Source organism: Harpegnathos saltator, unplaced genomic scaffold, assembly GCF_003227715.2.
Source record: "Harpegnathos saltator strain DR-91 unplaced genomic scaffold, Hsal_v8.6 scaffold297, whole genome shotgun sequence".
NCBI lineage: Eukaryota > Metazoa > Arthropoda > Insecta > Hymenoptera > Formicidae > Harpegnathos > Harpegnathos saltator.
In genome coordinates, this window is record NW_020230091.1 from 780,111 (window position 1) to 794,006 (window position 13,896).

General features: G+C 34.4%; 1 protein-coding gene and 2 pseudogenes across 2 annotated transcripts; 2 read left to right on the top strand and 1 right to left on the bottom strand.

The window, feature by feature from the left end:
• The first annotated feature begins 536 nt into the window (after window positions 1-536).
• Window positions 537-1,719, top strand: LOC112588071 (uncharacterized). 2 transcript variants are annotated; one of them, XM_025299914.1, is made up of 4 exons: window positions 537-865; window positions 975-1,175; window positions 1,267-1,459; window positions 1,534-1,719. In XM_025299914.1, exons 1-3 carry the CDS (start codon window positions 766-768, stop codon window positions 1,293-1,295), a joined length of 330 nt encoding a protein of 109 aa, XP_025155699.1. In that variant the 5' UTR covers window positions 537-765; the 3' UTR covers window positions 1,296-1,459; window positions 1,534-1,719. The 2 variants fall into 2 exon arrangements, with proteins under 2 accessions (XP_025155699.1, XP_025155698.1); XM_025299913.1 differs by having other exon boundaries at window positions 975-1,459.
• LOC112588795 (uncharacterized) lies at window positions 1,534-1,868 on the top strand (annotated as a pseudogene).
• A 323-nt stretch (window positions 1,869-2,191) lies between these two features.
• Window positions 2,192-9,759, bottom strand: LOC109503982 (putative nuclease HARBI1; annotated as a pseudogene).
• Window positions 9,760-13,896: the final 4,137 nt, after the last annotated feature.

A 13,896-nucleotide genomic window follows, 5' to 3' on the forward strand; every position in this document is an offset into this window, starting at 1 on the left:
TTATGAACAATTTTTTGATTTGATAAATATTTTTAAAGTTATGGACTTGTAATACTTTACGTGGGTCACCCTGTATATGTTTGATGTACAGAAATTCCATCCATTCTGTTTCATTTCCTAGCATAGTTTACAACTTATAGTTAGATATGTGATATTAGACATTTTTGGAATTGACACATCGTCAAATAATTTACAGGTATTCTATACAAATATTTCAATAATGCATCTAATCAGAAAGAAATTTTAAAATATTTGCTAGAAATGCTTAAAATATGTGCTAGAAAATGAGACAGTATTAATGGAATTTGTTGTATACTTCAAAAAGAAAATAAAAAATAAATTGCAGAAAAAATGCTTTTATTATTCAATATCCCAGGGGTTCAATTTTGTACACGCGTAACGATAGTCACTAGTGTCGGTAAGAGCGTTGAGCGACACTCATCGATAATAACTATTCTGTACGAAGCATAATGACGAATATGGCTGTGGTTCGAAACACGCTCACAGCGCTAACATCACGCTCACGGCCAGTCCGATTCATCCTTACAGCGTTTTCATGAGCAAAGTGACGTCATTAATACATGATGTCTTCAGTGCTCATGATGCTTCTGGTTGGAAGGTGGGTCACCGTGAGTATCATATAGTTGTATGACGTCACAAATGCGCGAAAAAGTGACGATTTGAAGAAGAGAACACAGAAGACGTTAAGAAGAGAACACGTTAAAAAGAAAAGACGTTAAAAACTTAAAAATTTGATTGGCGAAAATGTCGGATAAATTAATATCTGTCCCTGTTTTCATCGAAGATAGTGGCGAAACATTAATATTGAAGCTTTTGCCACAAAATGCGAAGAGAGCCAGTATGGGTAAGAAAAAATAATTAATGTGTTCATATGTAACAATGAGGTTAAAATGTATTATAAAATATATATTGTATTATATTTTAGCATAAGAATAATTTTTAATTATTTTCAGATATAAATTATATAACAAGCCTCGTTAATAAAATTTATGATAAGAGAAGCCAAGATTTGATGAATGAAACAAATATACGAATTTCAACTGATCAACACAATGATATTGGCATTTCAACAGTTGTTCAGTCTCTACATGATGATGAATCTTACACACCATTTCTAAAATCACAAGACTCTGATGTCGATCCTAAAAATTCAAGTGAGTTACAGCAAATGAAAAGTCATTATTCGTGTGGCCGTCTAAATGTGTATACCTGTTGCTCGAAAAATATGAGGAACGAGAAGAAAAGTTTACAGAAAGTACGAAACGCCACAATAAAATTTGAGAAACCATCGCTGATGAAATAAGGAAAATAAATAATAACTGTATTATAAGTGGATCGCAATGTGAATTGAAATTAAATGGTTTGAAGAAGACATATCAAAAAATATTAAATCACAATTCTGTGTCAGGAAATAACAGAAAGACGTGGCTATTTTGAAGTAAGTACATTAATTTAAATTTTCTCTTCCAGTTATATTTGATGAAGATTTATCAAAGTATGTTTTTTTTTCAGAGAATGCATGAAATTTTTGGAAAAACAGGATGGGCAAATCCTAAAGTTATTGCTACAGAAGCTGGACCAAGTGCTCAGCAGGCAATCGTATCTGATTCTCTTTGCACAAATGATGATAAAAAAAAAGATGTAATAAACGGAAAATTGAGGCTGTTTTAGATGATTATATATCAGATATGAAAGAGGAAAGAGCAGAAAAAGAGAAGAAAAAACAAGCTAAAAAGCATGGTTAAAAGAATTGGAGAAACAGCAAGAAAGACAACACAAGGAAAAAATAGCAATTATGCAACAGTTTTTAGAGGCCATCACTAAAAAGTAATTTAATTTTGTTGACAGTCTGAATATCTAAGTTCCTATTTATGCCATTGTTATTTCTAAATTTCTTATTTGTCATGTCTAAAGTTTTTATTTTGTTTCTAAAGTTCTTATTGTTCTTGATGCTTGTAAAACTTGACCTTACGTTAATAAATAAAATTTAATAACAAAAATTGTTCAATTATTTTTACTATAACTGTTAATCAATGTTAAGAGGGCTTAGGTTCTGAAATTAAAAAGTAAAGTAATTAGTATAAAATTACGAAATTCATTTCACAAATTTTATAAATATTATGCATATCTTAAAAATTAAAAAAGAAACAGATAACAGTGACAATGAACATCAATTGTTTCTCATAATTAGATTGTTCATAATTGCCGTTTAGCATTACCATCTTCCATTCTACCAGGTATCAATGCTCCATGTGCATGTCTACCTTGTTCACATATTTCATCAAAATCTATCAAATCGCCTTTTAATATACAAATATTGTGCGGTACACAAGTAGCTATTAAATATTCGGGAATTTTTTCTAGAGTAACCACAGATAAGCAATCCAAAATGCTTCTCCATCGTCCTTTTCATAAGCCAAACGTTCTCTCAATTGTCATTCTCACAAGAGATAAGCAAAAATAAAAATTTTTTTGTCTACCCGTCAAATGTCCGTTATCTTTAAAAGGTACCATAATATGGGGATGGATACTATAGGCAGAATCTCCAATAGTATGAGAATTATTAGGAAAATATATTTGTGGACTTTGAATATATTGGTAGACAGGAGAAAGCTGAAAAACATGTGCATCGTAAACTGACCCAACATTTCCAGCTAAGACACTTATAAAAAGCAAGTTATGAGTACAAACAGCCTAAAAAATGACATGGAAAATGTTGAATACAAAAATATTACACAACAAAGAAATATTAAAACAATAGAAATGTCCACAATTTTTTAAATATATTCTCAAAATTATTATTGGGTATGGGAATAAGTTTTAATCGTTTCCCCATAGATGGCATTAATAGTATCGCTTGTTTAGGTTTTTTGTGTCCTCTTGCTCTCTTGCCAATGCAACTGGAGGATAGGTTTCTAAATTAACCTAGGCGTGTTCTTCTTTGGTCCCTTTATTGCGCACGTGCCTGCCAGCTGCAGAGCACGTGAGTCACAGGTACAACTTATTCGTCTACAATACAAAAAAATAGTTCTCTGCGCTCGCACGACATATGAGCCACAGCGGGACTCATATGTATATGTGTGTGTGTCGAACGGAGCCGATGCTCCTGCCTGCCCGCTCTCGCACAATCGCGACCGCGTGCAGAAATCGCGGTGTCACACACGACAAAGAAAGAATGATTAACAAGGGACATTCGGCAACGCGGAAATTCAAAAAAATCTGAAACTCTGCATAATTGTAGAGCAGATATACCTAATAACAAAACAATTTTTCGTTGGTGCCCAAAAACGGTTTTAAGGGTGGAAACAACCCCTTGAACAAAGTTGATTTTTGTCTTTCTAAGCGAATATTATCGAAACTATTAAAGATATGAAAAAATGTTTTAGACAAAAGTTTTATGGTTTTAAAAGTACTTTATTATGCTATATTTAGATTTTTTAAAAATGTAAAATTGTGTATAAAATACCCCCCTCCTTCTCTTTTTTCAAATTGTTAAAATCAATTGTCCAACCAAAATAAAGCTTATTTTATGACAAATTCAACCATATATAATAACATTATGTTTGGAAAAGGCAATATTGAAAAAAAAATTAAACATGCTCTTATATGTATGCTACGCGTACCAAACTTAAGGATTCGCTACTTGACGATGGCATTTCTTTCTTCCTCAAATCTTCCTCATAATTGCAAACTGTAAAAGATAAGGAAGGAAGAAAATAGAAAATCTAAAAAAGCAATAAAGTTGATGTTAAGAAGTAAGTAGGAGAAAAATAGCATGATAAGGATACAGTCACTAATATTTAAAAATGTTATAAATTATAAAATTTCACGTAATAGACGTTTATTTTGCCAACATTGCGGCTACCTTTTTCATTAATTTAAACGACACGCGTAAATATAAATAAATATGTGTGTGTGTGTATGTGTGTTTTTGTACGTGCGCACGTGTGTGTACATCATGGCAACATGCAAAACACTTGTCACAAGTTTTATGACTGTGCGACCAAAATAGCACTCTTTATCAAGTACAGTGCAATCAAGGTTCATTATATTGACATATGTTATCTTCATTCATTTGCATATAAAAGCTGGCCATTTTGGAATACATTTCAGTGTTATTGAAGCAGTTATTGAAGCAGTACGTATATTATTATTGCTGTGAGAAATGTTTAATTAAAATATCCTTAAGATTTGTATCATAATGTCAGTAATAAATCCAGCTAATGTTATTAATTTGTTAATTGCGACATTTCATTTCACAAATATTGCAATAACTCCTGTTAATCATCAAGAGGTGGAACTCCATGATACAATTACTGATTTAATAAAGAGTGCTATACATCACGATATTATGATCGAACATGAGTGGGGACTTGATTTTGACGATCCATCAGAACCGCATGACGTACAATTTGTAGATGTGTACGATATTGATGCTGAAGAAGATAATTATGGAAATGAAGTTTGCACTGTGGATGATGAAGGTGGAAATGTAAACTTAAATTATAAGAAAAAGGCAATCGAATTTTGGAAGAGTGGAAAGAAAGGACATTTATCTCTTACTTCTGTACAACATCGTTTTAGAAAAGTAAAGTTTAATTAAAAAATAAGAAGAATAATATATAGTAAAATACTTGAGGCTTTTACGGTGTATAGTGACCGGCAGTGATTCGTTCCGCGACAGAGAGAACTCTATTTCCCCTCTCGCGGAACGCATCATTGTCGGTCATTGTACATACGGCTTTGACTATAAGTATAAAGCATCCCAAAAAATTTATTTAAATTGTGTAACAAAAACATACTATATGAATATATGGAGAACATAATATAGTATACGAGTATATGGAAAAATAATATAATAAAAAAATATAATATAAGAATATGTGGAAAATAATATTTATTTTACAATATTTATTGTAATATAATATAATATTAATATAATATAAATTATAATATAAATATAATATACATAAATATAATATACACATTATATTATAAAATATTAATATAATATTTATTGTAAAGAGATTATATATTTACTATGAGTATATGCATTGATTTCTAGGAAAATACAATGAGTTAGAGATGCTTTATACTTATGACCAAAGCTGTAAATTATATAGTTAGAGTCGCGTTGTTTTTTATTTTAAGTTTTACAATTTGATGTTTCGTGAACATTTAATTCGTATATAACTTCTTTTATTTTTGAATTCGAATTGTTTAATATTGAGATTTGTTTTCTTCTAGGTAAAATCTATTCAACAATTGCACAGATGGCAAGAACATGTAATGCGTGGGGGTTCAAATACAGACAAACTTGTAGTTATTACTGAATATGTTCTTATAAAATTCCAAGAAGCTGTTAATAGAGGACTTATTATTCATGATATAAATCTGCGAAAATGGGCACTAGAAGCAAAGGAACAAGTGGATTTTTCTTCATTTAAAGCAGGAAATTGGTGGATATGGAATTTTAAAAAGGCACATCGTATTACATCACGTAAAATAACTGCATTTAAAACGCGGTCTTCTCATTTAACTGATCTAACTATACGTCAAAACGCTGAGGAATTTGTAAATACAGTAAAGCCACATATTAATGTAATCGGTGCTGAATCAACTTATAATGCGGACGAAAATGGCTTTAATTTAGAAATACATGCAGGAAGAACATTAGCTAATGTAGGAGTGAAGACAGTTGGAGCTACTATCCAATCTTTATCTGCTATGACTCATAGCTACACCATTATGCCTATTATATCTGCAGATGGACATCTCCTTTCGCCTTTGTATATAGTATTAAAAGAATCTACTGGTGTTTTTGGACTACAAGTAGAACAAACTCTTTTTAGACCAGTGAATATTTACATTGCGGCTTCAAAATCAGGGAAATTGACAACTGAACATTTCAAAAATTGGTTCCAAGAAGTGTATCTACCAAACACTGGAGAGAAAAGTATACTACTGCTTGATTCATGGACAGGACATTGCCCGAACCAATTGGAAGAACTTGTACCAAAAGATAAACATGTAAATATTCTAACAATACCAAAAAAAACAACTGCTTTTATACAGCCATTAGATGTTTTTGGTTTCAGAATCTGGAAAAATTTTGTTCGAAGCTTTTCTGATAGTGTTATTATAAATAATTATGACATAAATTTACATTTACGTAATAACATAATAAAATTGCAATCTTTAACACACAATCAACTGTCTTCTCCAAGATCTCCAAGAAATTTATTTAGATATAGCTGGTATAAAAGTGGTTATTTATCAACACGGCCTGAAAAATTTCATAATCCAATCGATTATTGTTATTTTAAAGAAGAAAAACGTATACCAAAATGTAGCATTTGTGGTAAAATGGCTTTTATACGTTGTGCATGGTGCAAGCAATATTTTTGTTTTGAACATTTCTTTGAGCAATATCATTATTGTAATAATTATATAGAATAAATAATATTTTACTGTTCTCAATTCCTGTAAAATTTGTATATATTATAATCCATACCAAAATATAAGATATCTTTCACTCGAATATCTATATCGACTACTTAATTGATAAAACCTATATACTGAATGAAGCAAAACACATACACACAAATGTACACTGAATAAATTTATAAATTATATTTTTCATTATTAAATCCGTGTGTGTTCTCCTTTTTTCTTCATATCATTCATTTCCTTATTTGTTCTTTACAATTGAATTTAAAAGATTACCTATATTAGGGTTATATACACTTTCTCTGCGTCCTCCTTATCATGCTGTTCTTCTTCAACTTACTTCTTAACATCAACTTTATTGCTTTTTTAGATTTTCTATTTTCTTCCTTCCTTATCTTTTACAGTTTGCAATTATGAGGAAGATTTGAGGAAGAAAGAAATGCCATCGTCAAGTAGCGAATCCTTAAGTTTGGTACGCGTAGCATACATATAAGAGCATGTTTAATTTTTTTTTCAATATTGCCTTTTCCAAACATAATGTTATTATATATGGTTGAATTTGTCATAAAATAAGCTTTATTTTGGTTGGACAATTGATTTTAACAATTTGAAAAAAGAGAAGGAGGGGGGTATTTTATACACAATTTTACATTTTTAAAAAATCTAAATATAGCATAATAAAGTACTTTTAAAACCATAAAACTTTTGTCTAAAACATTTTTTCATATCTTTAATAGTTTCGATAATATTCGCTTAGAAAGACAAAAATCAACTTTGTTCAAGGGGTTGTTTCCACCCTTAAAACCGTTTTTGGGCACCAACGAAAAATTGTTTTGTTATTAGGTATATCTGCTCTACAATTATGCAGAGTTTCAGATTTTTTTGAATTTCCGCGTTGCCGAATGTCCCTTGTAAGCTATGAACTAGCGATCGTATATTCGTGAGCTCTGTGTGCGCTTCCAACGGTTACTGCTCGTTGGTCTTTTTTCCCGCACGAGTGACACTTGCGCGCGCTCTATAGCGCCGCACGGAAAACGGATGCGTGCGCTTTTGGGGAGCTCAAAGTCCCCACACTTGCATCTTTTCTAACCTTTCGATACATGGATTTAAAAGGTGTATATGTAAGCTGTTAAACGCAGTATAAGACTTTTGTTTGGAGTGCAAATACCAAGTATTCATATCGCATCGAAAATGTCGGAATTTGTTCCAAAAAAGCAGCATTTGCGGGAAGTTCTTCTCCACTACTATCTTTTGAAGAAAAGTGCTGCGAAAACGTACCGTTTGCTTGTGGATGTTTACGGCGACCATGCTCCATCGGAGCCAACTTGCAGATATTGGTTCCAACGCTTCAAAAGTGGTGATTTCAATGTCAACGACAAAGAACGCGATGGTGCCCCAAAACAGTTTCAAAATGAGGAACTTGAGAAATTGCTTGATATTGATCCATGTCAGACACTTGAAGAATTATCTGCAGCATTGGATGTTGATCGATCCACCGTTGGAAAACGCCTATATGCGTTGGGAATGGTTCAGAAGGTTGGAAATTGGGTACCACACGAGTTGAAGGAAAGGGACATTCAAAGGCGCTTGGTCACGTGCGAAATGTTGCTTCAACGACAAGAAAGAAAGAGTTTTTTACATCGGATCATCACTGGCGATGAAAAATGGATTCATTACGACAATCCTAAATGCAAACTAGCATGGGTGAAGCCAGGTGAACCAGGTCCATCAACGCCATAGCGCAATATTCACGGGTCAAAAGTTATGCTCTGTATCTGGTGGGATATGCGAGGTGTAGTCTACTATGAGCTGCTCGTCCGAATTGTCCGAAACTATCAATTCCCAACGTTACTGACTTCAACTAATGCGTTTGAAACAAGCTATTCCAGAAAAACGGCCGTAATAGCGCGATAGACACGAGAAGCTGATTTTGCAGTACGACAACGCTAGGCCACATGTTGGTCAACCCGTCCGGACATACCTAGAAGGGGTGAAATGGGAGGTCCTACCCCACCCGCCGTATTCACCAGACATTGCCCCTTCAGACTATCATTTGTTCCGATCGATGCAGTCGGCACTGGAGAGCGCTTCACCTCATATGACAGCATACAAAAATGGGTCGATGACTGGATCGCCTCGAAAGAAATAGAATTCTTCACTCGTGGAATCCATTTATTGCCCGAAAGATGGGCGAAGGTTGTCGCTTCAGATGGAAAATATTTTGAATAAAATCATTTAATATTTTCATATTCAAACTATATTTTTTGTCTATATAAAAAACGATTAAAACTTATTCCCATACCCAATACTTGTATGTACATGGATTGAGTGATACGCCTTATGATTCATATATGATGGCTTATCTTTTTGTGGAGCTCTTATTTTAATATGGGTACCATCAATGGCCCCTATAATGTTAAGAAATGCACTGGCTCTTTCAAATTCTTCATCATTACTTTAATCGCTCTCTGACTTAAGGCCACTTGTTAAATCGGGAAGCCAGAGTGTGCAAAGTGTAAGTAACTCTCCTCATTGTATGAATTGCTGTAGCTTTTCCTAAATTAAATTTTGTACATACAGATCTACGAAGAAAGCCAGACTTTATATAATTTCTGTTACCGAAATGAAATAGCTTTCTTCTATATTTGACAAAAAGTTATAATACAAAATACCTATATGAATCTGGTGTTGATATCATCCATAAGGCCATTAACAGCTGTATGTGTGCTGGTATAGGTTTCCTACCATTGATTTTGTGCTATTTAATGCAGGCTATTTAATGCAGGCTCTATCAATTGCAATAGAAACTCAAAAGTTTCAGGCAACAATATGTTAAGAAAAAAAATAGAAATCTCACAATTCAGGAAACACCAAGTAAAGTTATATTACATTAATGTTATAGTTTTTCACACAACAATGTAACTTTTATATAATATGTGTGCTATGTAACAGTTACACTGTTTAGTAAGAAATAATAATAATAATAATAATAATAATAATAATAATAACACTTGAATAATTATCTGAATACCTGAAGTGTATTTTAAATTCTTCTGCAGTGTAATTGGGAACAATCCTTTCAACGTAATCCTTAACACGGGCTCTTATATGCATTTCACCTCTTCGTTCATTTAAATATAAACTTATAATTTTAACAAAATTTTCTGTTTCTTCCTCTTCACTATCGTCGTTTAAAAATGTATTCATAAATACTAAATCACTATTATCGTTTTCGGAATAAAATTCTAAACATTGTAATAATATAATCTTTTGCTCTTCTTTCTCCATTTTGATGATGAATGGGATGAATATGACATACATAATAAAATTTTGGAGCTTCCAGACAATATATCGGAAAAAAAATAAATAAAATTTTAGGTTAATTTCCATGTAAGTACGCTTACAACCGGTCCGAAAAGTAAGCACTTAGAGCGTGATATTTGAATCGGACCCACTATAAGCATTTTGAGCATCGTGAGCGCTGCGAGTGTATTTCGTACTGTACTATACTAGGTGCGCAACTAAGTTTCCGGGTTTTTTTGATCAATGGAAAATGGAAAATTTCAAGAGAAATACAAAAAATGGTTTATTCAAAGTATCGTCCCTCGCTAGCTACACATTTTTACCATCTCTCTGGCAATACATGAATACCGCGACGATAAAACGACGCGTCTTTGGACTGAAACCATTCATCCAACCAATTTTGCACTTCTTCGAAATTGGCCAAGTATTGCCTAGCCAAGCCATGCGCCATCGACCGGAACAAGTGATAATCGGAAGGGGCCAGGTCTAGCGAATATGGCAGGTGCGGTGGCAGATGCCATTTCAGCGTTTTGATGGTGTCCTGGACGATGGAAGTGCGGTGACACGGAGCGTTGTGCTGCAATATCACTCGTTCGTGTCTCGTGTCCCATTCTGGCCGTTTATCGAGTAATGCATGGTTCAAATTGATCAGTTGTTGTCGGTAACGATGCCCATTGACAGTTTCGCCCGGTTTCAGCAGCTCATAGTACACGATTCCTTTCTGGTCCCACCAAACGCAGAGCATTGTCTTCTTTCCGAAGCGATTTGGCCGTGCCGTCTATGTTGATGCTTCGCCAGGTGAAAGCCACAATTTTTTGTGTTTGGGATTCTCGAAATATATCCACTTCTCATCGCCAGTAACAATTCGGTGCAGGAAACTCTTTCTTTCATGTCGCAAAAGCAAAATTTCGGAAGTGGCTCTTCGATTTTCCATCTGTCTCTCAGTCAACTCATGTGGCACGCATTTTCCTTCCTTTTGAATTTTTCCCATGGCATGTAAACGTTTTAAAATACCTTGGCAAGTCATGTTTAATGCCTCCGCAAGTTGATCTTGTGTTTGCGTATCATCTTCATCCAATAACGCTTGCAGATCGGCTTCCTCAATTATTTCTAGTCTTCTGGAGCGCTCCTTGTCCTCAGTGTCGAAATCGCCACTTCTGAAGCGTTTAAACTAATTTTCACAGGTAGCTTTCGATGGTGCATGTTCGCCGTAGGCCTCTTCAAGCAAACAACATGCTTCAGCTGCATCTTTTTTCAAGTTAAAGCAGAAAAGCAAAGTTTCCCGCAAATGCTGTTTATTTGGCACAAAACTCGACATCTTCGTTGTTAGAAAAAATATTTTTGCATTGCGATATGTGTTGGTATTATAACTAGTTATTGTTAACAGATGTCCATGCTATAAAAAAACAACTTCAGACAAGCATGTCGACTACATGTGTCGTTAGCGCCATCCATGTGTGAAACCCGGAAACTTAGTTGCGCACCTAGTATACAGGGTGTTATAAAAATCCCGGAAGAGCAGAATAATTCGAAAAATATGAATCCTAGAAAAAACACGAAGTACTGGGTTTTTATAATTTTCTCCTGGCTATCTGACGGTGACCTTGGATTTTACCTTAACAGTGACCTTGAAGGCCATTTCAAGGTCAGGTCAATTTTTGTTTAATAGGACCCCATACTTTTGATCCCAGAAATGAAAAGAGCGGAAAATTTTACGTTCGGATATGATATTGAACACTGCCAAATTTCACCTCTGAAAGTCACATAAAGGTCTAAGCTTGTTTTAGGCTGACAACGCGAATAACTTCGAAAATGCACCTGCTAAGGAGCAATGTTACGCATAAGAATAAGAATGTAGAGGTCAACGAGGGACATTCAGCCGTGACCTTGCCCTTATTCTCAAGGTCATGAGTTAAGATTATTATTAAGGTCAAACCGAACTTTTTTAGGACTGAAAATCCATACTTTTGACCTAGAAGTGTCAAGATTGAAAAATTTTACTTTCGGATATGACGTTTACAACTTTGACCTTGTTCTCAAAATTATGCGTTTTACGTTACTTCACTGATCATGAAGTCTGTTGAAAGTAAAGCGTCTCAAACCCGACACTGAAAGCAAGGTTCAGTTAATCCCGGCCACCGAAGGCAAAGCATCTTGTAACTCGGCCTGAGATTACAAGAGATGTTCAAAATGTTCCCCATTGACCGTTTGACAGTGTGCTAAGCGGACTTATAAATTGTCAGTCGCACTCCTTATCATTTCTGGAGGTATTGCAGCAAATTCGTCTATGATCCGTTGTTGAAGCTCATCTAGGTTACGAGGTTTAGTGAAATAAACTTTATTTTTTATGTAGCCCCAAAGAAAGAAATCAAGTGGTGCAATGTCGGGCGATCTCGGTGGCCATTCGATTGTTCTTATTCTACCTATCCATCGATTAGGTGCCCCATCTTGCTGGAACCAAACATCATCAAAATTATCACCAACAATCTCCTGTATTGATGGAACAATTTGGTCTGTTAGAAGCTGCAGATAGGTTTCTGAGTTCAAATTCCCATTTATAAAAAAATGCCCAACCACTTGATTATCATAAAGACCTGCGCAAACATTCAATTTTTGAGGTCGCTGCGTATGTGCTTCAAGCATCCAATGAGGATTTTCGTTGTCCCAATATCTAAAATTATGACGGTTTACCTTACCAGTAATTTCAAAAGACGCTTCGTCTGAAAAACGATATTATGCAAAAAGTTCGGTTGCTGATCAATTCTTTGCATCATAACTTCTGAAAATTGCACCCCGCGGTAAAAATCATCCTCATTCAACTCATGGTGGAGATGAATTTTGTAGGGGTGGAACTTAATGGTCTTTAGATTTTTGGAAATTGACAATACACTCATTTAAAGCTGTTAAGATGCTTTTCTAATTGACAATCTGAGATTTTCAACAAATAATTGGGCTACTTCAAATTGTCGCTCTTCTGCCGTTTGGGACCTTGGCCTCCCAGATTTCTAGCAGTTTCTATTACTCCCAGTTTCTACAAATCGTCTGATGGTGCGAGATACAGTCGATATTGAAATACCTTCGCCTTCATTACGAAAGTTTTCATTGAGCAGCAATCTCACTTCACTATATGACCTTTGTCTATCCCCCCATCCTCTAATCATCAATAGCGAAACTCTCTCATGTTCTGTAAGAGGAGCCATTTGGAATTGAAAACAAAAAATTTGCGGAAATTTGGTATAAAAAATTCGGTTTCTTTACCTTTAAATAGAAATAATAAGTAATGTACCATTGATCGTTAATAATAATATGATAATAATTCAAAACGGACTAGAATGACATCAAAACTTGTTAAATCGATGAAAACTCAAAAACAATCTATTATCTGTTTGACACTGATAGAATCGAGACAAATAAAAACCTTGAAGCATATACTTTATCGATGGCGAATAAATTTTTCGGATACCGATCCTAGGATTTTTGAGCTCGCTAAAATCGAATTCGACGTCGGATTTTGCAATTTCAAGATGGCCGATTCAAGATAGCGGCCGATATTTAAGAATAACAAAAATTGGATCTCGTTTAAGGAGTTTTTGAAGTCGTTTCTGAAATCGAATCCGACGTTGGATTTTACAAATTCAAGATGACCGATCCAAAATGGCGCCCAATATTGAGGAATTACCAACAATCGGAGTGTGACTTCGTACGTAACGTAAAATCTCACTCTTCACATTATGGGGGGGGAGGTAAAAGTATGTGTTTCCAGCCTAAAAAAATGAATTGACCTTGATATGACTGACACATAACCTTAAGAACAAGGTCAAGGTTGAAAACGTCATATCCGAAAGTAAAATTTTTCAATCTTGATACTTTTAAGTCAAAAGTATTTTCAGTCCTAAAAAAGTTCGGTTTGACCTTAATAATAATCTTAACTCATGACCTTGAGAATAAGGGCAAGGTCACGGCTGAATGTCCCTCGTTGACCTCTACATTCTTATTCTTATGCGTAACATTGCTCCTTAGCAGGTGCATTTTCGAAGTTATTCGCGTTGTCAGCCTAAAACAAGCTTAGACCTTTATGTGACTTTCAGAGGTGAAATTTGGCAGTGTTCAATATCATATCCG